General features: G+C 43.2%; 1 protein-coding gene across 1 annotated transcript in view; it reads right to left on the bottom strand.

Moving 5' to 3' along the window:
- The window catches only part of KCNK2 (potassium two pore domain channel subfamily K member 2), a 235,032-nt gene extending 207,953 nt beyond the window's left edge, over positions 1-27,079 (bottom strand). The window contains exon 1 of the mRNA XM_053309264.1: positions 27,005-27,079. Within this exon, the coding sequence (XP_053165239.1) occupies positions 27,005-27,038 (34 nt within the window). The 5' untranslated portion in view covers positions 27,039-27,079. The remainder of the gene's footprint in view (positions 1-27,004) is intronic.
- Positions 27,080-27,547: the final 468 nt, after the last annotated feature.

Raw genomic sequence — 27,547 nt, forward strand, 5'->3', positions numbered from 1 at the left:
TGTGAATCCAGAAGTATTCCCAGACTGCGAACCTGTTCCTTTTGGGGAAGTGTGACCCCATCTAGAACAGGTAGATCAAAATTGTGTCTGGAGTTCTGACTGTGCACAATAAGTAACTCCATCTTATCTGGATTCAGCTTCAGTTTATTCTCCCTCATCCAGCCCATTACTGCTTCCAGGCAGGCATTTAGGGAGGATATGCCAGCTCCTGAAGAGGTTGACATGGAAAGTAGATCTGGGTGTCATCTGCGTGCTGGTAACACCCAGCTCCAAATCCCCTGATGATCTCTCCCAGCGGTTTCATGTAGATGTTAAAAAGCATTGGCGAAAGTATGGAGCCTTGAGGGACACCATACTTAAGCTCAGATTTTGAAGAGCAACCATCTCCAATCAACACCATCTGAAATCTGTCCGAGAGGTAGGAGCGGAACCACTGTAAAACAGTGCCTCCCACCCTCAAAAGCCTCAGATGTTCCAGAAAGATACTATGGTCAATAGTATCAAAAACCACCAAGAGATCCAAAAGGACCAACAGGATCACACTTCCTCTGTCCATTGCCAATTGGAGATCATCCATCAGGCTGACCAAGGCAGTCTCCACCCCATAGCCCACCCATAAACCAGTTTGAAATGGGTCTAGGTAATCAGTTTTCTCCAAGACCGACTGGAGCTGAGAGGCCACCACCCTCTCAATTACCTTGCCCAACCATGGGAGGTTGGAAACAGGCCTATAATTGCTCAACTCTGAGGGGTCTAATGCATGCTTCTTTAGAGGAGGTCTAATGATTGACTCCTTAAGACAAGGAGGCATCCTGCCCTCCCTCCGAGAAGCATTTATGATTTCCACCAGGCTGCCTACAACAGCCTCCCTGCTAGATTGAACAAGCCATGTTGGACAAGGATCAATATAACAAGTGGTAGGCCTCATCACCCCAAGCAGCTTGTCCACATCCTCAGGAGTCACAAACTGAAACTGATCCAGTCAAATCACATAAGAGGAATAGTTGGACACCTCCAGTTCAGACATCAAATTAACTGTGGAGTGTCCATCTAAGTTGGCCCGAATCTAAGAGATTTTATCTGCAAAAAATTATTTAAACACATTGCAGCGGGTAACTGATGATTCCAAATTCTGATTCGGGGGGGGGGGGCAGATACTAGTCCCCTCACAACCCTGAACAACTCAGCTGGATGTGAACTCTCAGAGGCAATACGGGCAGAAAAAAACCGCTTCTTTACTGCACATATTGCCTGAGCATAGATCTTTAGATGTGCTCCATGTAGTAATCTGTTAGATTCGAGTCGAGTCTTTCTCCACTTGCGCTCCAGTCACCTACCTTGCCGCTTCAGCCCCCGTAGATCTTCCAGATACCAAGGGGCCAATTTTGAAGCGGATCAGAGGGGACGCTTAGGAGCAATCGTGTCTACTGCCCTGGTGAGCAAGTTGTTCCAATTCTCAACCAGGACATCGACAGGATCACCAGCAGAGCCAATATTGAGTCCTTCCAAGGCTTCTTGGAATCCTACCGGATCCAATAACCTCTTCGGGAGGACCATTCTAGTAGGCCCCTTGCCCCTGCAGAGGTTGTAAGTGGTTGTAAGTCCAACCTTAACCAGATGGTGGTCCGTCCATGACAATGGGGATATCACAGGAGTCCCCACCCATGGAACACCATCCTGTTCAGAGTAAAAGACCAAATCAAGTGTGTGACCTGCAATATGTGTCAATCCAGAGACCGCTTGGAATAGGCCCATAGTTGTCATGGCCGCTATGAACTCCTGAGCTGCCCCGGACAAGTTGGTCCCGAAATGAACATTGAAGTCCCTCAGTACCAGAAGTCTGTGAGACTCGAATGCAAGTTCTGCAACCAAGTCAGTGAGCTCAGTAAGTCTTTCTCCCACCACACTGCTAACCCTGGGTTATGAACATGCCAGACTCAAAATAAGGAAAAGAATTTATGATATGGAGTGGCAAATTGTTCAGGGTTCCATTCTGGTTGGTGTCTTTGGGGGCAATCAAATTCTGAGCTTTACCCCTGCCAACTATTTAAACCAGCCAACAGTCCCAAAGTGCCGTAGAGCCCTGACATTGGCCTGAGCGATGGTTATGCTCCTCAGGAGTGAGAGTAGCCTTGTCATTTCCAGCTCAGATACTTTCCAAATCAGATCCAGTCAACTCTGAGCATAAGGGTGCTTTATTTTATGAAGGTCAGGCAGTTGCAGGAGATAGGTACACCAGCACTAATACAATGGGGGAAGCACCAGTGTAGCACCAGTGTGTCTGAAGAGTCCCCATCTAACACTGCACCAGTGCTAGTATATGTGTGTGATTTTGGGAGGGCATCTCCCCTTTCTCCAGAAGACCTCTGTGTCACCCAAACGTATGTCCCTGAGGGATGCCTGATCCTTAGGGACATGTTTTCAGATGTCACAGAGCACTTCTTGGATAAGAGAAAGTTACCAAAAATTGCCTCCACCATGAGCTAGCAGTGGAGCTGAGTTAATCAAACTGTTCAGACACACTAGTGTATTCTGTTTAAAAGTAGATAATTTAAAATGCCATTCATATCTAGCCTATTCTGTCAGCAGCACATTGTTGTGTGGCTTTGAACACTACTGCCACAATTAGGTCATTCACACAATCAAGAACTATGTTCTACCCGGGTTTGGGAGCTGTGTGTGCTCCCAATTTTCAGTTGCGTGGAAGCAAGGTAGGAGTAAAAGCTACCCAGGTTTTCTTCCTACCTTGCATCCACACAATCACTTCTGCCCAGGTTTTCCTCCTACCTTGCATCCACACAACTGAAAATTGTACACCTGCTTTCCCCAGCTTGTCTGGGCGACGGGCTCTTTGCCCTGGCCTCTGAATGAGGCATATGGAGGCCAGCCATTGGCTGGTCGGCCTGTTGAGAGCGGGGCTTGTTGGCCATTTGCCAGTCCTGCATTGCTTCCCATTCAGTCCAGTTTTAGGTAGCGACCCCTCCCCCCCATCCCTGTTCATAGTGTGGGCTTTGGCTGGTTGCCTTCTTTAGGAGCTGGGTACGAATTTTTTGACCCTTGGAAGATTGGCTTTGGTCTGGGGCCTTTTTTTGCCTACCTTGCACTATGTGCTTTAGTTAGGTAGCTTTTGGCAGGTGCATTGTGGTTTATTTTGGGTCATTTAGGTTCAATGAACACCTTGTAGGCATGTGTTTGGGGTAGGTAGGAGTCCTTGCCAGCCCCTTGAGGCTTGACAGTTTGGGGAGCACTGGTTAATGGATTACTCCGACCTGCTATTGGAATCACCACCCTCTAAGACTTGGCGGCTTGGGGATGGGAAATCCTACGGCAAGTGCCTGCACTTTAGGTGGGCTAAGATGGGCAGCAAATGGCCATAGGCTTGATGCTGCTGGAACCAAGGTGTTTCACCCTAGGTGTTTAGGTTAGAGTGACTTGTGCAGCAGCACCACGTCTGTAATCTACGCACTGCTGGGGGTGGAGCACCAATCCTCTTGCATTATTGTTCATTAAGTTGTGGCCCAATTTTTTCCATAAACTCTTGTCTCATGTCTTCATTTGGTCCAGGTGCAAGGAGCATAGACAGCTTCCCAATCTTTTTTTGATTGTGTGAATGACCTCACTCTCTCTGCTGCCTCCTTATGGGAGCAAAAGGAAAAAATAAAGTCTTAGCAAAATTATGTTCCAAGGATTTGTGTAGAATTCCATTTTACTAGAACTTCGAGGCACTGCTAGTTAACAAACACCATTTCTGGTATTCAGAGCTCCTGTGCAGCTTAAACAGCTTATCAAGCCCCTTTCAAGGAGAAATTTGAGCATTTCTCCCCCTCCCCCCCTTTCATTCTGCAGCAGTAGATGTTCACAGGTGAAAATAGACAACAAAGACCTGATTCCCCAAGCAAGCCGATGAGAATTAATGGCTCAGCTGTTTATCCAGTTATCAAGGTGCATCACCCTATCCACTCTGAAAGGACTTATGCCACTGAAAAGCATTTAAATATCAGGCTGTAAGTGACCTTTTTGCCTTGGGAAATATCCCCAATTGTGTTTGAAAACAGCACTAGGACTGAACAGCTGGGGTTCTCCCAAAAGAAACAAATGATGGCAACAGAGATATAGGACAGTGTTTCTGGAGATTTGAACCTGGCTGTAGGAAATGAAGGATAGGTTTATAGAGTGCAAGAAAAAATGCCAGTAGTTTATCCTTATCTCTCTCTAAAAACCATGAACACAATGTATTATGGGCTGACTGGTTTGCTTAAATGTTTTCAATTCAGCAGTTTCACTGCCCTGTTTTTGTTGTTGTCCACAATCATTATTTCTCCCTCTTCTGTAAAATGTGCATAATTTCTGTTTCATCTTTGCAGGGGGATGGGCAGAGGAGGGAGATTCAAGAGCTGACATGGCATCTTTGCAGCTTAAAATGAGTGCAGGGGGGGAAATTATATTATCCAACGGAGGAGCCAAAGATAGGAACATTAAAGAGTCGTACTTCAAAATGTTGAGTATGTGTTTCCATAGGTAACATAAAAAGTTGAAAATCCCCTTTCCTTTTCTATTCCTTTTCTAGCCTCCTACTGTTTCTTGATGCAGATGAGAATACATATCAGCAATTTTATTCAGATTTCCTGTGTTTGCAACTATATGTGGGTCTGGAACTTTGTGAATACTATTTAGAATTATACAGTATCTTAATGATTAATAATGCCAAGAGCTAGACGTATTAATTTGTGAGCTATAAAATACACACCTAGAAATACATTAAATAATAGTACATGAGAATCAAATCACTTGATAACCTTTTATTTGCAAAGATAGGATCTTGGGAAGGAAGCATACATTTAGCAATAATAAATTACTAGCTTAACCTGCACAGAACATCTGTGTGCTAGCACTTGATTGCTCCCCTCACCCTCTGCCACAGCCCCCCTCACCTCGGAGATCTCTCCACCCTCACCTGAGCCGCACTCCCACTCCTCCTCCTCCATCTGGTTGCTTCTATCCCCCTCACCCCTCTTGGTCACTCTTCCACACACCTCCTTCTAGGCCATGGCTGCAGCGTTGCTGGCACCTATGGGCCAAGCTGCAGCCCCCTATCCCCAGAGACTTCCCTCGCCGGAGCCCCACTCCTGCTCCTCCCCACAGGAGCAGCAGCAGTTGACCAGTCCTTCCTCGCTGCCGCCGCCACCATAGACGCTCATTCCCCTTAGGCTGCTGACAGGTCCAGGTCCGTCCCTTGCCTGCCTGCCTGCCACCACCAATGCCCTCGGTAGCCCCAAACAGCAGCAGTGGTTGACTGAGCCCCTCCTTGCTGCCAATAGGCGCTGCCATGGCCGCTCATTCTCCTCAGGCCGCTGACAGGCTCGGGCCCATCCCTCGCCCCTCTTTCTTTCTCTCTTCCCCTCCCTTCTTCTTTTTTCTCTCTCTCCTGCAATCACTCTTCCCCTGTCTTCCCCTCCCCGCTCTCTCTCTCCCTTCCTGAGTTAACAGATCTTGTTCATCTTGTTTCCTCATCTAATTCAAACAATGGCAGCCTCCTTCTCCTCAAGGGGCTCATACCTTCCTCACAACCCCTCTCTTCACAGAACCCTGCCCACTACCCTTTTATACATATAGATTCCTCTCCTCTACAATCAAGAACACCTTCCGACCTGTAAGAGTTTCATTCCAACTGACCTTAACCATTGCAGATGCCTCCCCTATCTGCATATGGAATCTCCACTGCCTAATCACCACATTATTTCTGCTCGTGGACTCTCGTGAGAACTACCACACAGAGGATTAGCCACGGGTATGCCTTAGAGAATTACATATATAGATTTCACAAAACAGGAAATGTATGTGTCTTGTCTTTTATATGTCTTTTCTTTCAAATTAGCCATTTTCATCAAACAAACATGTATTTATTTATTATTATTTATTATTTATTTACATATATATCCCGCTCTTCCTCCAAGGAGCCCAGAGCGGTGTACTGCATACTTAAGGTTCTCCTCACAACAACCCTGTGAAGTAGGTTAGGCTGAGAGAAAAGTGACTGGCCCAAAGTCACCCAGCAAGTATCATATATGCACACAGTTCGGGGCAGGGGGAGGAAATTATAGAAAATCATAATTTTCTGTGCACTTCCTAGGCCCCACCAGGGCTCCCCCACATCAGTGCAGGCTGGAGAGGTCTGGATTGTGGAGGCCTGAACCAGGCTTCTGCCAGCCTGCACTGATGGGGCAGGGGGGTCCCAGTGAGGCCCAGGGGAGCTGCTGCCACACCGCTGCGCATAAGGTGACCTGCTGCTCACCCCCCCTTTCAACCCCATTTTAGTTGCTAGGGATCCCCGAATCTTGTAAAGGGGAATCCTTACTGGATTCCCCTTTACAAGCATACCAAACTGTGTCAAACTGGGATAAACCAGTTTGACCCAGTTCGAGTGCACAAACTGAACTGCCAGCCAGTTCTGATGAACCAGTTCGCGGACCAGCAGTTCAGTCTGAATTCAATTCAAATTCAAACTGAACTGTCCAGAGTGGTTCTGTGCACACCCCTACTGTTTATGATTTGGTAGCACCTACATAAGGACAGCCCTGCTCGATCAGGCCCAAGGCCCATCTAGGCCAGCATCCTGTTTACAGGAAACACCCTAATGGCACCTAATGTACCTAATGGTGCAGCGGGGAAATGACTTAATTAGCAATCCAGAGGTCGCCGGTTCGAATCCCCGTTGGTATGTTTCCCAGTCTATGGGAAACACCTATATTGGGAAGCAGCAATATAGGAAGATGCTGAAAGGCACCATCTCATACTGCGTGAGAGGAGGCAATGGTAAACCCTTCCTGTATTCTACCAAAGACAACTACAGGGCTCTGTGGTTGCCAGGAGTCGACATCAACTCGATGGCACACTTTATGTTTACTAGTTGAATAATAAACCTTAGTAACTTTGTTCAATAAACTTAACAAGCCTCAGTTACTTTCTGCTCTGTTACACTCCAGTACACAAGGTTACGGGGCCAGAGTGCTGGAAATAATAAAATAGGCAACAAGATGTTTATGAACAAGAAATGGCTACTTTCGGGGCTACACAAATGCATCTGGCTGTAGAGATGCTGAGTGATACAAACTAGAGAAGTTGGTCATTTAAAATAAAGATGTGGCTAAATACTCTTGGACTGTATTTTACTGGAAGAACAAAGACCATTAGAGAGTGGAAGAGAGCAGCTGGCATGGAATGCTGCAAACATGCAGGCCATGGGATATATCTCCTTAACTGTAAGTAATAAATTGATGCATCATATAGAATACAGGAAAAGCGCAAGAGAAATGTGGAAGAGACTGAAGGAGATTTTTCAACAGAATGTGATGACCAGTCAAGTCTCTCTCATGCTAAAGTTGTGCAACAAAAGATTCAAAGGAGGAGAAAAGTATTATTAACTTCATGCAGATAAAGGAGAATGTGACTTTAAGTTCTGTACAAGAACATTTGTTGGAGTTTGATCTGAGAGAACAAACAGAAAGGGAAGAAATGGTCCAAAATTATGCTCATAAACATACTAATGGCAGGCAGTGTTTTGTGTGTGGAAGTACTTCACATTTAAAGAGTACATGTCCTAACAGAAAACAGAAAAACAATTTTCAAGAGAGGAAGAAAGATTAGGATAAATCTCAGAAAGGTGGATTTTTTCATAAACAGAGTTCTGCATGTAAAAATGAAAATAAAGGAAAGAAAGTTGTGAATAACATAAAGGTGTGTACAGCAAGAGAAAATATTTGCAGAATTAATACAAACCAGAGTAAAACAAAATCTCTGTAGACAGTGGAACAACTTTATATTCCTTTAACAATCTACAGGATTTCTCAGACAATGATATGAACTATAAAGCTGAAATATTCTTGGCAAATAGTCAGTCAGTTTCTGCAGAAGTAAAAGGCACAGTTCTTATAAAATGTAATTTGGTGCAGGTGAAGTAAATGAAGTAAGCATTCCAGATGCCTTTATGTAAGCATTCCAGATGCAGAACAGTTTACTGAGTGTGAAAACATACAAAAAGGGGCTGCAGAATTTAGAAGAAATTGTTTTGTGTTTAAAGAAGGAAAGCTATTACTTAGAGCTATGTTAAAAGATGACAAGCTTTTATGAAGTTGATTGTATAAGAGAGTTGGCAAATGTAGCAAGTGACTGTGTACACAAGGACTGCATAACCTTATGGCATTGTAGGATTGTTCATCAAAGTAAAGATAGCATTTTCAAGCTGGAAAAGGAGCAGTTGATGAGAGATATAAAAATAAAGCCATGCAAGTTTGAAAACAGATGCATTGAGTGTGTTTTAACAAAATGCAAATGCTATCAGAAATACATTCTCTTCAAACATGGAAATTCAGTCTAGTGAGGTCTTGGACTTAATCCATAGTGATTAAGGTCCTTTCCTGGTGAAAAGACCAAGAAGAAAATTGTATTTTCTGACTTTTATTGATTACTTTTCTTGCTCTCTCTGTGTGTGTGTGTGTGTGTGTGTGTGTATGTATTGAAAGAGAAAAGTGAAGTATTGATGAAACTCAGAGATTATGTAAGCAGAGTGTCACTAACAGATCTGGGAGGAAACCTAAGGCTTTGAGTATCAACAATGGCGGTGAATATTGCATTGAGCAATATTTAAACATTGAGCAGTATTTTAAAAAACAGGGAATTAAGCATGAAAGAACCATTTCCTATACTCCAGAACAAAATAAGTAGCTGAGAGGAAAATTAGGACTTTACTAGAAATGTGCAGAAGCATGCTACTTGACACAGAACTGGAGAATAAGTACTGGGAAGGAGCTATTAAGACAGCCACTTACCTACAAAATAGATTACTTACTAAAACCAAAGATTTAACTTCTTTTGAACTGTGAAATGGAAGAAAAGCCAGTTTAAAGCACATCAGAGTGTTCAGAAGTAAAGTGCATGTGTACATCCCCAAAGAGCAGAGGGGGAAATTGGACTGTAGACATGAGAAAGGACTGTTTGTGGATTGGGTAGTAAAAATGATAGAATATTTGAGAGAAAATACCTGAATCTATGGATAGGCATAAAATAAAAGGAATACTTGATTTGGATACACATAAGTGGATGCAGGCTGCTAAGGAAGAGATTGATTCACTTCATAGGAATAAGACATGGACACTTGCAAAGTTACCAGAAAATATAGGATGCAAATGAGTGTTTAGCATTAAGAGTGATTTTTAAAAAAGGAAACATTCGAAGATATAAAGTCAGGTTGGTTGCTAAGATGTATGCACAGAAATATGGTGAAGACTATGGAGAGACCTTTGCACCAGTAGTTAAGTACACATTTATTAGACTGTTACTTGCAATTGCTGCATCTAAGGGAATAGATGTGCGTCAGCTAGATATAAAGACTGCATTTTTATATGATGATATCAAGGAGTTTTGAGGAGGAAGGTAAATAAACTCTTGTGTATAAACTACAGAAAAGTATATATAGACTTAAACAAGCTGCCAGAGCTTGGAATGGTAAATTAAGTCAATTGCTTCTGGAAGAAGGCTTTAGACAGGGAAAAGCTGATCCTTTTCAGTACACTAGAAATAGAGATGGAAGATGGATATACATTCTTATATATGTAGGTGATCTGATTGTTTGTCATCAGAATAAGAAAGATTATGATGAGATAGTGAAGAATTTAAATAAAGAAGTGGAAATAAAAGATTTGGGTGAAATAGTGAAGAATTTTAAAAAAGAAGTAGAAACAAAAGATTTGGGTGAAATATCTTATCTCGGGATACAAATAAAAAGGGGAGATGATGGAAGTTTTACACTCAGTCAGAGGCAAAAGACTTAAAAAACTTAATTGAGTGTCTTGGTTTAACAGAGGCAAATGAGAGGAGTACTCCAATGGAAGTAGGTTTCTTAAAGGAGAAGGAATCCAATGAGTCTCTGGAAAGCAATGAAATAAACTGTTACAACTGTATCACGTCCTGATATTGCAGCAGCAGTTGGAATATTGTGTAGGAAAATGAATTCAATTACAAAGAAGGACTGGATTACACTTAAAAGAATTGCACTATTTATTATTATTATTATTGTTGTTGTTATTGTTGTTATTATTATTATTATTGATGTGAAATATTTTTAAGAGAATTACAAGAGAAAAATGTTATTGATATAAAATATTGTGGTTCAGAAGAAATGGCTGCAGACATACTGACAAAATCATTAACCAGAGAACATTTTCAAAATCTGCATATGGCAATTGGGCTTATAAATTAAGGAACAAGACAATAAGAAGGGGAATGTTGGGATTTATGTGTATATATATTGTCTTTGTTCTGGCCCCCGATGTATTGTATGTATATCTGTGTATAGGCTTGTGGTAGAATTTAGAATGTCCATGCCAGTCATCAGTTCTGTAGTCTAATTAGTCAGTTTGCATTTCTTACTGGACACATGAGACTGTTATTTTTCTGTTAGAATAATCTTTTGGTCAGAGTAGGACTGTTGTTTATGATTTGGTAATAGTTAAGTAATAAACCTTAGTAACTTTGTTCAATAAACTTAAGAAGCCATAGTTTCAGTTCCACTATCATCTCCATCTCCACAACTCCCAACTAGCCTCCCCTCTGGGGTGCAGCAGAATCAATATGCTGATGACACCTAACTCAATTTTTCATTTTCATCTCATCTAGGACTAGTACTAAGTTCCTTAAGATAGTCCCTTGACTCTTTTATGGGCGGGATGAAAACAATTAAATTGAAACTGAATCTAGATAAAGGCAGAGAGAGCTGGTGTGGTGTAGTGGCTAATAGACTGAACTATGAGCCAGAAGCTTCCCTGTTCAAATATTGCCTCTGCTAGGAGTTCACCAAATGGGCGAAGTCACTTCTTCTTCTAACAGGTGCTTGGGTAACAGAAGTGTTCAGGAGTGTCTTTTATTAACTCCTCCTGTTAGTTGGCTATGACAACTTCTTAGTCACTGAGAGCTGATTACTACCATCCATACTGCCATACATGGCAACCTCCCATTTGGACTATTGCAATGAGCTTTCTGTGCAGCCACCTAGAATTGCCTACAGGGTTCAAGGGGGATTTGGTAAACTGCCCTTCATGGGCTCCCTCCTACTTTCACCCCTCTAAAGTTTGTGATCTTAGCAAAGGGGATGGTGAAGAGGAGGCAGCAATGAAATGACTTTCTTGGCTCAGAGAGGTGTTCCACCTCCTCCCCACAAAACCTACAGGCATAGAGATGGGGCAGTGGACCTTCTGAGGGACCTCAACCTTTGGCCGTTGCTCAGCAGTGTCAACACCTGACACCAGTGCTGCACTATCCTTAAAGAAGGTTTGGAAGCTGCAGCAGGAGCAAAAATTGACCAGCCTATTAATTGGGGCAAATAACAGAACCTCTTATACTACCTACTAGCCTGATCGTGCTGGTTAGCAATATACTTCTGGGCTCAATTCAAGCTGTAGGTCATTATTATTTAAAAATCTGAATAGCTTGAGCCCTGAATGCTAAAGGAATTGACTTACTGCATGCAACTCCACACTCATTAAGATAAGTAGGATAGCCCTGCCCCATGACCTGCCATTGTTAAATATAGCAACTTCCAGAGCATGAGGTAGGGCACTTGTACTGTGGATTTTCTTTGCCAAGGATATTTTCCAGACTACATTTTTGCTAAGCTTAAATTAAGTTTATTTATTCCATCATATATATATGTATATAATATACCATTCAATCCAGACAGCTCAGGGCAGTTCACAACATAACTAAGAGGTCTAATTTTTAATTGCTATATATTATACATATGCATGTTTAATCCATAAAGAGTACAGCACACGGCACCCTTGATAATATATTTTATTTTTAAAATGTTATACAGCAAACCAAGTCACTTTTCTATGATCAAATTTCATGGTTTCACTTTTTACTTTAGTTATGTGGTTTTTGCAGTTTGCAAAAGATGTGAGCTTTCTGGTTGCTCCTTTCAATTATCTAACTACATTTTTAGACAATGATACATTTCTGGTTTGGAATACAATGAAATTGAAAATAGAGTAACAAGACATCAAATATTTCTCAACTGTATAAAGGGCAAGGAAGCTAGAGACTTTGTATCAAAGTTATCACTGTGCTACATTCCTGGATGAACAGTTCACTAAATATCTGGGGCGGGTCAATGTTTGTTGGATAAAATTATATTAATGAACAGGCTTTCAACCACTGCAAAAACAAAAAACAAAAAAACCCCAAACAGGCTGAATAAAATAATAGCACAGAAACTTAAGTTTAAACAATGAAACTGCAAGTTTGGGGAAATATAAAGATATAATCTTCACATAGCCTTGAACAAGGAAATTTTAGATAATGGTTATATTACTTATTTGTAAATTGCTAACCCATCCCTTCTTCTAAGCTTAGGATGAATAAAACAGTTTAAAAATAGTCCATAATACACTTATGTAAGAACTTACAAGAGCCTTGATGGATCGGATCAAAAATCAGTTTAGTCCAACATCTTGTTTCCTACAGCTGCCAACCAGATATCTTTGGGAAGCTCGTGGGACGTGGGACGCCCATTTTTGTTTCACAGTAGCTGGTATTCAGAGATATGAATGCTTCTTAACTTGGAGACAGCATATAGCCATCAGGACTTGATAGATGTCTGGTATGAAATTAATTTATCAAATCCCCTTTTAAAGTCATTTAGATTAGTTACCATCACCACTTCTTGTGGCAGGGAATTCAATAAGTTAATTATGCATTGTTAAGAAGTACTTCCTTTTGTCTGTCCTGAATCTCCTACATTCTGAATCCGCTACATTCTGTTTCATTGGATGACCCTGGGGTTGTAGTTGTAGTGTTACTGGAGAGGAAGAAAAATTTTGCTCTATCCAATTTTTCTATACCATGCATCATTTTATAAGCCTCTATCATGTCCCACATTAATCATTATTTTCTAAACTGAAAAAACCCAAGCATTGCATCTTTTCCTCATTAAAAATATACTTAATTCCACTTAACATGCAAATACAGGAGGAAAACCACTAAAAATATTCATATTTGTAACCCCTCCCCAGCCATGAAAAGACTGTACAGTATTATGTGCTGACACCACCCAAACCTGGACTTCAGCAAATCTCCAGAATGAGAAGTTCTAAAGAAGATAATCGGGCACTCATGATACTCAAGTTTTATTTCTCTCTATCCCTCTATCTATCTATCTATCTCTATATGTCTGTCTGCCCATCTGATTTTCTGTCTGTCTGTCTGTCTGTCTGTCTCTCTCTCTCATTACATAACTGAAAATTTGATTAAAATAATGATGTTAAGACTTATAAAACTCTAGAGAGATACATCACATCTGACCTTAATTGTCAGATCAGAAAAGCCATAGAAGTTTTCAAAAAATACCAAAGTGCTGAACAGTAACATTGCTGATCTTATGACACAGACTAAGCGAGACCAGTCCTAAAAGCACCAATCAACAATCCTGGGTTGCACCACTGTCAACCCAGCTGTTCAATTACTTGCTCCTTCCTAAGAGATACCATTACCAAGAGAATCTATTGTATCAGACAAAACGCTCACCTGTACTTCCACCAATGTGGTTTATATTATAGAATGCAAATGTCCAGATTGCAACATGCAATATGTGAGCAAAGCATCTGCAGAGTTGAGGACATGTTTCACAGTGGTATAATAACAAAATAGGAACAACCTGTTGCCAGACATTTCAACTAAGCAACCATAGTCTCACAAATATGGAAAGATCTCCTATTGAGCAACATACACCTCATGAGATGCTGGACAGATGAGACATTTTTTGCATCTATAGACTCAAGACCTTCATGCCTCATGGATTTAATATGGAGGATAATACATAAAACCACCTTACATCCATCTGCAACATCTGTCAATCATTCTCTTCTTGTCACCGGTTCTGGAACTCTGCTAGCACACCATTCTTAACTGTCACCTTGTGAGCTGTATGTGCTCACACAACTTTAAAAAACCAAAAATTTAAAAAACCCATCTGTTGCTGATGAAGGCGTAAGCCAAAATGTTCAACTGAAATTTGTTTCTTCTAATTATCTCTGTTGTCAGTCATCTTTTTGTACTATAAAAATATATAGAGATATAGAGTTTGTGCACCAACTAATTAATGGAAAAGCAGTCTATCATATGAAGAAGCCAAAGAAAATTGTTTCATAATGAGCTATCATTAGATGATGACGGCTAATATGCCTCAAATGGGAAGTCACTGGGCATTCTTGTGGGCATCATGAAGCTATCAGAAAGACTGGTGTAAAATATATGATGTAATGATTTTAAAAAGAGTCTACCTCTGAATATTCACAGGGTGTCTTTCTCTTATAACCAAATAGCCCGATCCCCTCTGTATATTAAGGATTAAGGCAGTTTACTATTTATTTATTATTTATTCAACAAATTTCTATACCACCCCAAACGCACATCTCTGGGTGCAGGGGTGGGCCATGAACGCGCCTCCGGGGGGCTTCTTTAAGTGTAAACGGAGCCGGTGCTCAGTGCCACCCAGGCAGGGAATCACTTCCGCCACTTACCTGGCTCCCATGGAGGTGAGCCCCCACCAGCGGCCAGGTGAGTGGTGGAGGCGATTCCCCTGGAGCACCGGCTCCATTTATAGTTAAAGAAGCCGCCTGCCACCACCACCACCCACGGAGGCGTGTTCACGGCCCGCACCTGTCTGGGTGGTTTACAATAAAAATACCATTAAAACAAAATTAAAACATTAAAACTATTTAAAATTTAAAACACGTTAAAATGTTAAATATTAAAATTGTAAATCTAATTAAAAGCCTGTCTTGACTAATCTTTTAAAAGTTGTCAGAGATGGGAAGGTTCTTATTTCAACAGGAAGCACATTCCAAAGCCTCAGGGCAGCAACAGAGAAAGTTGTCCCTGAGTAGCGACCAGACAGGCAACTGTAGACGAACCTCTCCAGATGATCTTAATGGGTGGTGAGGAGCATGGCGAAGAAGACGTTCTCTTAAAGACCATTTTTAAAATTTATTTATTTATTTATTTATTTATTTATTTATTTATATTTGTTACATTTCTATACCACCTTTCATTAAAACAATCTCAATCTCACCCAAAAGTTAAAACAAGACTACAGGAATTACACAATTAAAGTATCAGCTAGAATATAAAAATACTAGCTGAACCTGCACAGAGCACCTGTGCACAAGTACTTGTTTGCTCCCCTTGCCCCCTGCCATAGCCCCTCACCCCAGAGAGCTCCCCACCCTCACTCACTCAGCATCCTGCCTCCCCTTGGCTCACTTGGCCGCCCCCTCTTCATTCACTCAGTCTCTCCCCTCCACTTTGCTCACTCAGCCTCCCCGCACTTGCTCACAGCCTCCCCTTGGCTCTCTTGGCCTCCCCTCTCCCCTCATTCAGCCTCCCTGCTCCCCTTTGCTCACTTGGCCTCCCCCCTCCCCTTGGTCAGTGAGCCTCCCCCCTACCCTTCACTCACTCAGCCTTCCCCCTTCGCGGTCTCCCCCCTCCCCTGTCCTCACTCAACCTCCCCCCTCTCCTTTGCTCATTTGGCCTCCCCCCCACCGCTCCTTCACTCACTGAGCCTCACCCCTCCCCTTCGCTCATTTGGCCTTCCCCCCACTCACCAGGGTCCGGGGGCAACAGCAGTTTCTCACATTTAGAAATTAAGTACTGGTTCCAATTAAACTCTTATCAAATATGGCCCATGATCATTAGACAAGTATTCATCTGTGCCATCTAATATCAATGAGAGTTAAGCAGGTGTCTAAACCTCTCCCCTTGCACTTAAAGGGATTTAGAAGTGCTTATGTTTGACTGGAGCATGCTTCGTGAATTTCCCAAAGGAAATTTTGGTCCATGTGTGGTTGTAAACCATTTTTGTGAGATCAGTTTTTGGTGACATTTATATCAAATCAAAGTTCTTCAAACAGAGCCATAACAAAATAAATACAAATACATGTACTTTTCAAATCTAAATCAATACATTACATGGCACATCTAGAAGAACCCACACACTATTGACAAGACCTCTCTGCATACAGCCTCAGATAGAAATGTGTTGTTCCGAAGCTGTAAGCACTTCAATCGTCGTTTTTGGTTGAAATAAGTCAAATGAATTATCTTACTCTTTATCATTGTCATTGCCAATTTGGATATTACCAAGTTGTCCAGTAAGAATGTCTGTAGATCTATTGAGATATGATTCCTTGCATAATTCTTTTTATCTTATCCCAAATTTTAAAAAAACAATTTTTCACCAAACAGTTCCACCAAATGTGGAGAAAATTTGCATATGAGTTCTATCATTTCCAACTTATATTGGATGCAGAAGAGATACAGTATATTTTAATGAGTGTGGAGCAATACCTGGTGAAAATTCAGAAGATGCTAAACAGGATTTTCAGTGGCCAGGGTATGGGATATTAGCAACACACATTGCTCTGTGTTCTTGGTGATTCACAGAAACCAAATAAATCTGTATCAGCTTTGGCTGATATGCCAGCTGTGTCTGTTTCTTGAGATGAACTACCTCAGAACAGTGATACATATGCTGGTAACCTCCAGACCTGACTTCTGCAATGTGCTCTATGCAGGGGCACACCTAGATAATTTTGGCGCCCGGACTGCCCCGGCGTGAGCCCCCCCCCAGTGTGAAGCCACCCCAAACCTACTTTTGGGGGCCCCTTCCATGCTGAACCTCTGTAGTTTTTTTTTAAATTTCAGCCACCACACGGCCAAGGGGTGGCTGTCAGAGGAAGAGCCGAGCAGTAATTCTCTCCTTCCCACGCCTGGCAGCGGTGGCTGGAGTGATGCTGGGCCTGTCCATTTGGCCCAGAGTCCTTTGCTAACTGTGAGGCGCACTTGTGCAGTTGAGAGAGATCGCCACAAGCCTGTCACAGCTTCAACAATCACCTCGCACGTTAGCAAAGCACACCTTGCTGGGTAGTGATGTGCACGGTCCGGAGAAGTCCGGACCGGCACCGAAGGGGGGCCTTGTTTCTAGGGCGGGGAGGGCTTGCTTAGCCCTCCCGCCTCCTTGCCCCCGCCAGCGCCCGAATTGAACAGTATAGGGGCGCTGGAAACCAGCCGCCCCCCCCCCCGCTGCCGCCGCCGCCGCGGCGAAATAACCCCCAAGGTCAGCCAGCCAGCCAGCCCTCCCTCCCTCCCAGCTAGCTGCCCTCCCACCCACCCACCCACCCACTCGCTCACCCGCTCGAATACTGGATAAAAAACGAGAGGAGCTCCGGCACAGAGCTCCTCTCGTTCGGAAGGCCTCCTGAAGAACGGCGGCTTGCGCGCGCGCGCATGCGCGCACCGCAAAGCACGCCGTTCTCCGGAGGCCCGGTCTACCCGGCGGGAAAGGGCCGGGTAGACCGGGCCTCCGATCGCTGAGTAGACCGGGCCTCCGATCGCCGGAGGCCCGGTCTACCCAGCGATCGGAGGCCCGGTCTACCCGGCCCTTTCCCGCCGGGTAGACCGGGCCTCCGATCACTGAGTAGACCGGGCCTCCGATCGCCGGAGGCCCGGTCTACCCAGCGATCGGAGGCCCGGTCTACCCGGCCCTTTCCTGCCGGGTAGACCGGGCCTCCGATCGCTGGGTAGACCGGGCCTCCGGCGATCGGAGGCCCGGTCTACTCAGCGATCGGAGGCCCGGTCTACCCGGCCCTTTCCCGCCGGGTAGACTGGGCCTCCGGAGAACGGCGTGCTTTGCGGCGCGCGCATGCGCGCGCGCGCAAGCCGCCATTCTTCAGGAGGCCTTCCGAACGAGAGGAGCTCTGTGCCGGAGCTCCTCTCGTCTTTTATCCAGTGTTCAAGCGGGTGAGTGGGTGGGTGGGAGGGCAGCTAGCTGGGAGGGAGGGAGGGCTGGCTGGCTGGCTGACTTTGGGGGTTATTTCGCCGCCGCCGCGGCGGGGGGGGGGGGGGCGGCTGGTTTCCAGCGCCCCTATACTGTTCAATACGGGCGCTGGCGGGGGCAAGGAGGCGGGAGGGCTAAGCAAGCCCTCCCGCCCTTAAAGGCATACCCCCCACCTGGACCCGAACCAGGCAGGGCCAGACCGGTCCGGCAGTTCGGCCATTCTTTGGAATGGCCGCCGGACCGGTTCGGGCACACTGCTATCGCTGGGCCAAACAGACATGCCCAGCGTCACTCCGGCCACCTCTGCCAGGGTGGGTGGGAGAAGGACTGCTCAGCTCAACCCCCCCCCCCGGCAGACACCCTTTGTCCATGCGGCGGCTGAAATTAAAAAAAAACCATGGAGGTTCAGTAGGGTGGGGCAGGTATTGGGTGGCTGCAGGAGGACACCCCCCCAGACCTTGGAGGCCACGGACTGGGGTCCCAAGGTCCGGAGGTCAGAGTGCCTCTGGCTCTATGGGGGGCTGCCTTTGTATATAGCCTGGAAACTGCAGTTGGTACAGAATGCGGCAGCCAGGTTGGTCTCTGGGTCATCTCAGAGAGACCACATTACTCCTGCATTGAAAGAGCTGCATGGGCTGCCAGTAAGTTTCTGGGCAAAATACAAGGTGCTGGTTATAACCTATAAAGCCCTAATTGGCTTAGGCCCTGGGTATTTAAGAGAATGTCTTCTCCGCCATGACCCCACCACCTGTAAAGATACTCTGGAGAGGTTCGTCTGCGGTTGCCGCCAACTCGTCTGGTGGCTACTCAGGAACAGGCCTTCTCCACTGCTGCCCCTGAACTTTGGAATGTGCTCCCTGTTGAAATAAGAGCCACTCCATCTCTGGCAACTTTCTAAAGGGCACTGAAGACGTTTATCTCTTCGTCCAAGCTTTTAAATCTGACTGTGGTTTTAAATTGTTTTAAGGTTTTTATTTTTCTGTGTTTTAACCTGTTTTATGTCACTGTAAACCACCCAGAGATGAAAGTTTGGGGCGGCAATAAAAAGGAAGCAATAAAGTGTCAATAAATCAATTGGCAATAAAAAGGAAGACAACTATGTTTATTTTTTTTTAACTCAGGCCTGGTGGATCTGATATTTTTTAAAAGCTCGGAACTAAAGACAGTTCACACAGCTGACAGCTGAAAATTCTGCATGTTCATAGTGAGCAAAAGAAAGATTCAAACTATGTTCATGTGTGTATTCCTTCCTGATGCTTTATCACACATACCAAATTGTCAAATTGCTATTGTTTGAACTGGTTCTATAGTTTAAGAAGACACACATTTCTCATTAAAACACCAAGATAGAGTTTGGAACTCCTAATGAATAGCTGCTGCTTCCTCCTCAGGCACCACAGAATACATGTAATGATTTAAATTGTCCATTATAAGACTTCCTCCAGGGAATTCTGCTTTTCTTTCACACATTTTCAGAATCTTATGGTCACTTTATTGGTGGAAATCAGTGCAAAGATAAGAATAGAATAACATTAGTTTTCAATAAGCTTACTTAAATTATAATTTAACTTACCTTACTTAATACTTAAGTATAGTTAAGTAAACTTAGTACTTAAGTACTAAATAGTATAGTTACTATGTGGTAGTTACTACTTCATACTTAATTAAAGTGTGCCAACGAGTCGAGGAGGAGTGTGTGCCAACGAGCCAACGAGGAGAGGAGAGCTGGTCTTGTGGTAGCAAGCATGACTTGTCCCCATAGCTAAGCAGGGTCTGCCCTGGTTGCATATGAATGGGAGACTTGATGTGTGAGCACTGCAAGATATTTCCCTCAGGGGATGAAGCTGCTCTGGGAAGAGCAGAAGGTTTCAAGTTCCCTCCCTGGCTTCTCCAAGATAGGGCTGAGAGAGATTCCTGCCTGCAACCTTGGAGAAGCTGCTGCCAGTCTGTGAAGACAATGCTGAGCTAGATAGACCAATGGTCTGACTCAGTATATGGCAGTTTCCTATGTTCCTATGTTTCTATGTCGATGTTGACTCCTGGCGACCACAGAGCCCTGTGGTTGTCTTTGGTAGAATACAGGAGGGATTTACCATTGCCATCTCCCCCGCAGTATGAGATGGTGACTTTCAGCATCTTCCTATATTGCTGATGCCAATATAGGTGTTTCCCATAGTCTGGAAACATACCAACGGGGATTCGAACCGGCGACCTCTGGCTTGCTTTCCCCACTGCACCATTAGGTTTACTAAGTAATTAATTCATACATAACTATCCTATTTAGTACTTAAAAGTCTGTTTGGCCTATGGCTGCAATAAAAGAACTACCACTAACAATAATACTTAAAAGTATAGTTCAACTTATCAATACTTAATGTATAGTTTCCAAAGATATGTACCTTAGATAAGAAGAACTGACATGCACTCATTTCAGACTGTAGATTCTGCAGATGTACTCAGGAAGATGGGACTTATAATGTAGAAAGAGGTAATGTCAAGTAGAATAAGCTGGAGTGAAAAACAAAAAAGGTGGACTACTATATTTTTGAGGGAAATGTGCTTATTCTTGTATACTCTCTACTCTTTGGAGGGATATGAGGGTATGATACAGCCTTTCATCATTCTCTCCAAAGGGTGGTCATTATTGACCATATTCAGTAATCCAAAAATCTTCAGTTGAAGATGAGAGTTAAGATGCTTTATATTTTCACTTGTGCTCTAAAAATATGGAAATTGCAAGTTAAGGTGCCCACCATATAAGCTGTAAAGACTTTGTACAATCTGGTATATGATGATGACTTTAGAAATGAAGCTGCATGCACCCACACTTTGCCTTTGTTTTTCCATTGGACATTGGGTGGAGGAGAGATACATCTAGGCAGACATTTAATGGGTACAGCTTCCCTAATCACATCCTAAAGATACCCCTGATGAATTTCTGCATGATGCATCTCTGATCAAGGCAAAATGTGGGTGCATTGAGCCTCGTTTCTAAAGCTATCATCATATACCAGGCTGTACAAAGCCTTTACAATTTATATGGCGCAGAAGTTAAGATGGACACCTTAACTTGCAATTTCCATATTTTTTAGAGCCTGAGTGAAAATGTAAAGCATCTTAACTCTCATCTTAAACTGAAAGTGTTTGAATTACTGAATTCCCAGGTGTTTTTAGAAGGGAAATCTGACTAGATACTATGGGGAAGAGCTTATCCATGTTAGTTAAGTGGAGTCTTCCCATTCTTAGCAGTATACCTCTGGGCCAGCCACTTCTCTCTCAGCCTAACCTTCTTCACAGGGTTGTTGTGAGGAGAAACGTAAGTATGTAGTACACCCCTCTCGGCTCCTTGGAGGAAGAGCGGGATATAAAATGTAAAAAAGAAAGAAAGAAAGAAAGAAAGAAAGAAAAAGAATTCTTAGCACCCTCACCAAATTACAATACCCAGGACTCTTTGAGGGAAGCCATGGCAGTTGAATTGCTATAAAACTATATGAGGTCATTCACACAATCAAAAACTGTATTCTACCTGGGTTTGGGAGCTGTGTGTGCTCCCAATTTTTGGTTATGTAGAAGCAAGGTAGGAGGAAAACCTGAGTAGTTTTTCCTCCTACATCTCTTCCACACAATCACTTCTACCCAGGTTTTCCTCCTACCTTGCTTCCACACAACCAAAAATTGGGAGCACACACAGCTCTCATACCCGGGTAGACAGGGGCATAGCTAGGGGAGAGGGGGTCCATGTTCACGCCTCTCCCCAGCAGCTCCTCAGAGTGAGGGAGATAATGAAGAAAATAGGGAGGAGGGGAGCTGGGGGGTACTCAGGAGCTGGGAGCCCAGGTTCTTTTAACCCATCCATTCAATTATAGCTACACCCCTGCAGGTAGAACACAGTTTTTGATTGTGTGAATGGCCTTACTGTATTTTAATTAGATATGCCTGGAAACTCCTCACTCACTTCTCAGTGGAAATTAGAATTGGATTAAAGGGGACACACAGAAAACCTACTTCTTGAAGAACCCTCATGGTTCCAATACTTACAAATTAGCTCTATAGTGCAGAAAGAAATACAAAGACAAGGTGGTAAACTTAAGAGATTTAACGGAATTTGAAATACTAATAACTAAAAGTGCTCATCATTTATTGGGATTGATATACAAGTTGCTGTTGAAATATTACTCAGCAACAGAACAGATAAAAGACAGCATGATTAAGTGGATGCAAAATTTAAACAGGACAATTGATATCCAACAATGGGAACATCAGTGGAAAGAAATCTTAAATATAAACTTTCCTTACTCACCCGATCTTTTTTTTTGTTAAATATGACTAAATTATATACCTATTAAATACACGGAGTTGTCTTTACACATGATTACTGCAGCCAGGATTCTCTATGCAGCCAACTGAAGATTACAGGTAACCCCGATCTTGGATGAATGGCTATTAAAGCTAAGGGAATATGCCTCAATGGCTAAGGTCACTGCTTATTTAAGGAATACCTCAGATGAAACATTTGCTCTAATCTGGGAACCTTTTATAAATTACAATTTAACACAAGGTCAACATCCACACCCAAGATTTTGGGTGGTTTTTTTTTAGTGCAGATGGTTGGTTAATACATTACTTTTATCTTTTTGTAATACCTGATGTGAGGGGGAGGGTCAGCAAAGGATGGTAGCGGAATTATGGACTGTTGTATATAACTATCAGAAGTTCAAGAGATGATGAGGTAAACATGTTATTTTTAATTTTTTTGTTCTTCTTAATAAATACAATATACCTGTATATAAAAAAAGAAAACCTACTTCAATTTGTGACCAACCTCAACACATCAACATGTTGTGATTGCTTTTAAATTTATTTTCCTCCCTCCCCCAAAGTGTGTGATCAGTTCAATGTGGTGGGTAGGATGGTGAACTTCGCTTCTTTTAAGCACGTGGCTGCTTTTCTCATATTGTTTTATGTTGAATTAACAGTTTTCAGTTCAGTTTACAACTAACAGAATAAAGCAATATTTGTACAAAATTAATATTTAAACAAAAACAAATCAAATTACTCAGAAGTATGAACCAAGTATATCCAAAACTCAAACAAAAGAGGGAGGTTTTCAACCCCTCCTAAATGAAAAGCAAGGAGGAGCAATTCCTTAACTCTCAAGCAAAACTTATTTTATTTCACTTATTAAAACTTCTATAACTTGCCTTTCAGCCATATGTTGCTAACCCCAGGCAGTTAGCAACAATACATTCAATATACACCATAAAAACAATAAGAACCACTGAGAAATCATTCTACAGCCTCAGAGCTACGGTTGTAATGGCCCTGCTTCTAGCAGCAGACAATCAAATGGCATCTATTGATTGCATTGATGCAGGGAAGTCCGTGGCCTATCATGTTGAGCCGTGATGCAGTCATTCCTTTGCTTCTCAGCTCAGAGCAGAAGACCAGGTATGAACAGAGACAAACTGTCTACAACAACATCATGGCCAGCACCAGGTTTCAGGAGGCCCTTAGCAAAGCATGGGTTCCCTCCTACCTGGTGGACCCCCATGAGAGCTTTTGTGGGGCTTATCTTTGCAGGATAGGAGATATGATGGACAAGGTTGCTCTGCCCTCACTGCATGATGGGCTTAAAGATGGACTCAGGAATCAGCAATGGACCCATATGAGAGCCCAGAACCCAGGGGTGCCCATAGTCCCTGATATCGGCACTGACCACCCTGCAGGGGCGTAGCAAGGTTGGAGTGGGCCGAGAGACAGGATTTTAAAATGCACCCCCATCACTGAAGCTCAGCTCATGAAATAAAGAAATCTTAAATGAGGCTGAATAGTGGTAACAAAACACACACACACATATTACACTCAGAGGGTGAGAGACCTGACAGAGAGGAGAGACCTGAGTTCAAATCCCTGTTCAGACATGAACACACACACAACCTTAAAAAAAAATTTAGGATGATGTTCTATTGTGGCATGCATATATATATATACGATGCAAGTCATTTAATGGTACTAGAGAGAGACATGCTGTTCTGGTAGCTCCAGGTCTTAACACTCACATCAATTTTGGAGGATGAACACAACTGAAGGAAGCCTGGGTGGGTGCACAGCTTGCGGAGTCAGTTATGTGACTTGCATCTGGGGGCCCCTTTCAAGGCATTGGGCCCCCAGACAACTGTCTCCCCTTGCCCTATTGTAGTTACGCCCCTGCCACCCTGCATATGGGTGACTACCCACATTCCTGCCACATGGCCCTTCACCAAAGCTGTTATTACCATCTGTCAGACATGTTGCTGGGATGCAGACAGTACTCATTGGGTCTCCCCTTGCCCCCATCTAGTCCTTAGTGGGCCTCCTAGAATCAGTTTTATTTATGGCTGAAAAGCAGCAACATTTGCAGTAGTGCAGTGGTGTAGTCACAAATTCAGAAGTGCAGGCACGACCATGATAGCTCCCACAGCCACACCCACCCCAACAGCCATAATCCCTAGCCACTCCCCCAATAAAACAAACAAACAATATTATTCATATTTTTAAATGTAGTGTTATTGTTTTGAGTGCAAACATGCAGGCTGTTAAAAACAACAACACCTTTTTTTTAGAAGAAACCTGTCCAAAATACTGGACTATAGTAGCAACACCAATCAGTGATATTTTGAGCAAAAGATACGGTGATAAAAATGCAGCACTGTATAATTGGGCAGATACCCATAATGATAAGTTTTAGTTGTTTTACTCTATGGCCTCCCAAACGTGATTGATTCCAACATTCTGGTTAGCAGTCACTCTGGTTCTGGTGTCCTCAGCAGCACACTGAGTTAGCCACAGATCAACACGTCTCTCTGGTTGCCACCTCCCCAAAAGTGGCCCATTAATTGTTTTTATAAACAGCAGCACATCTCTAAGGTTTCAGGCAAGGGTCTTTCCCAGCTCTGCCTGGAAATGCCAGGCCTGAACCTGGGATCTTCTGAGTGTAAGGATGCAGGTGCTCTTCCACTGAGCTACTGTATGTCCCCCATCCCCTAAGGGGAATATCTTATAGCACTTGCATGTGGTCTCCCATCTAAATGTAAACCAAGGCAGCCTCTGCATAGCAAAAGGGACAATCGGTGCTTGCTACCATAAGACCAGCTCACCTCCCCCAGACCTGTTCTCTTCTGAATTCAGGTTCATCTAACTGAGAGGCAGCATAGTATAGTGGTTAGAGTGTTGAACAGAGAGGAGAGACCTGAGTTCAAATCCCTGTTCAGCCATGAAATCACTGGGTGACCCTGGCTAGTCATTTCTCTCTCAACCTAACCTACCTCATAGGGTTGTTGTGAGGAGAAATATTATGGGGCAGATTGGCAGGGCAGGGGTAGCAGGTGCAGCCAGCTACCCAGGAGAGGAGGTGTGGCACAGATGTCATGTTGGGGGTAGATCAGTGGGGGGGGGGACGGAGGAGGCAGATCAGGATGTGTGGGTGGGTGGGGGCGGGGGAGAGGTGCAGCCAGGCAGCCAGTCATCCAGGAGAGGAACTGTGGAGCCAGGCAGGCAGTAGGACCCCGGGGAAGCCTCCAGATAGATAGTTGGAGCCAGAACAGAGAGAATTTCTACTGCAGCTCCTGGAAGGGCTGCTACCTTTCCCCCCTGTGATCTGCCTGGATCCTGGGGTCATAGGGACATAGGAAGCTGCCATATACTAAGTCAGACCATTAGTCCATCTCGCTCAGTATTGTCTACACAGACTGGCAGCGGCTTCTCCAAGGTTGCAGGCAGGAGTCTCTCTCAGCCTTATCTTGGAGATGCCAGGGAAGGAACTTGGAACCTAGATCCTCCTCCCACAGCAGCTCCATCCCCTAAGGGGGATCTCTTACAGTGCTCACATTTCTAGTCTCACTTTCATATACAACCAGGGTGGACCCTGCTTAGCTAAGGGGACAAGTCATGCTTGCTACCACAAAACCAGCTCTCTTAAGTCTGGAAAAGTACCGGAACTGTATTCTGGTGTGTTCTACCAGCCCCCACTACACTACTACAGTAGTAGTATGGTTGTTGAGTGGAGGGCCTTGTTCCCTCTCCTTCGCATCTTATCCAAGCCACTGCATCTGCCACTGCATTAGCAAGATCCCAGAGTCAGCCCCCTACCATATGCATATATGACACAGATAAGATAAATTCACCTTGCACTTCTGGTGAAAAACGCTGACTCATAATTTGTCCCAGAACAATGAGAATATTTTATACGTAATTTGCAGTTCAAACATTTTGTCATATTCCATAACAATGCTAAGCTTCAAATACTAGGTCAGGATTACTTTGATAGTGTTCACTCTACAGAATTTGCCAAATAATCAAGGAAGAGATCAATCAAGCAGTGGGGAAATGCCAGAAGGGGACATTGTCTTCCTTATGTTTTGTAGTTCCCCACATTCAGCCACAGTGTGTGTGTGTGGGGTGTGTGTTTAATTAAGATACATGTAGCTGGCTGTTAGGATAGTTGAGTTTTCATTTCTTAAATGGGCATTTATACCAAACAATGCATTTACAGTTGTAACTAATCCACCCCACTAAAGGGACATAGAATGCCATGTAGAAAAGAAGTTCTGATAGTGGGGTGGAAATGCTTGTATCACGCAGCCCTCAATCATTGATATAATTGCTATAAAAACTTTGATGTAATGTATCTGACTGATAGATTGAAGAAAGACCAAGGCTGCAATCCACCACATGCTTAAGCAGGGTGCAGAGCAAGCCAATGCAGGTTTACTCATGAGTGAATTCCATTGAGTTCAGTGGTGCTTACTCTCGAGTAAGTATCAAAGGGTAGTAGTCTTTATTAAAATATTGAATTCTACACATTATGACATCTAGAGACACAGAAAATTAGACATATGTTTTGCACATATAATAACTGTGAGGTTAAAGCATAACTTTAAGATAGCATATTTGTCTATTCAGAATCAGAATATATTAAACAGCTAGTTAAGGACTGGCAAGAAAGCAGGAGCTATCAAAGTGCTGTAGCTCCAGAGTAAATTTATTTGTTCCATTCCCATTTCAACCCTGAAGTCCAAGCAATCACTAGCATGTCACAATCGTTGTGATAATTACACTTTGACTAGTAATAAAGGTACTTACAATGGAAGTGATACCGTGCCTGTAGGTTCATCATTTGGTGATGTAATTAGAAATCAGCATGCTTTTTTTCTTCCTTGAATATACTGTAGTGTTTCTTTTCCATTCCTCCAAAGAATGATTCACTTTGAGCCATTTCCTCCGAATAGCATGTTTCATTCTTAAGTGCTTGCAAATTTTTGTGCTTGTATTTCCTGCTCCGAACAATCAAGCGATCATACACAAGTCAATAAGTCATCAGAGGCATTATATCTATCACATTTGCATGATGATTTACGTCTTCAAGACCATTTTACAAACGATAGCTGATTTCATTGCAAAATATTCTTCATTGAGGTACCTGTGATAAGTGTCCTTTATGAGACCAAAAGTCTATGTAAGAATAGTCCAGAGTGAACAAAAGACGATAACTTGAATGAATAACTCAGAATAAATAAACTTATTTATTTCATCTTCCTACCCAGCCGTTATTCACGCATAAAATGTGTCTGCCCTGGATGCAATGCCATTGCTACTGTAACAGTATCCAAAGAATTTTCAGAGACT

This window comes from Hemicordylus capensis, chromosome 1, assembly GCF_027244095.1.
Source record: "Hemicordylus capensis ecotype Gifberg chromosome 1, rHemCap1.1.pri, whole genome shotgun sequence".
NCBI classification, from domain to species: Eukaryota; Metazoa; Chordata; class Lepidosauria; order Squamata; family Cordylidae; genus Hemicordylus; species Hemicordylus capensis.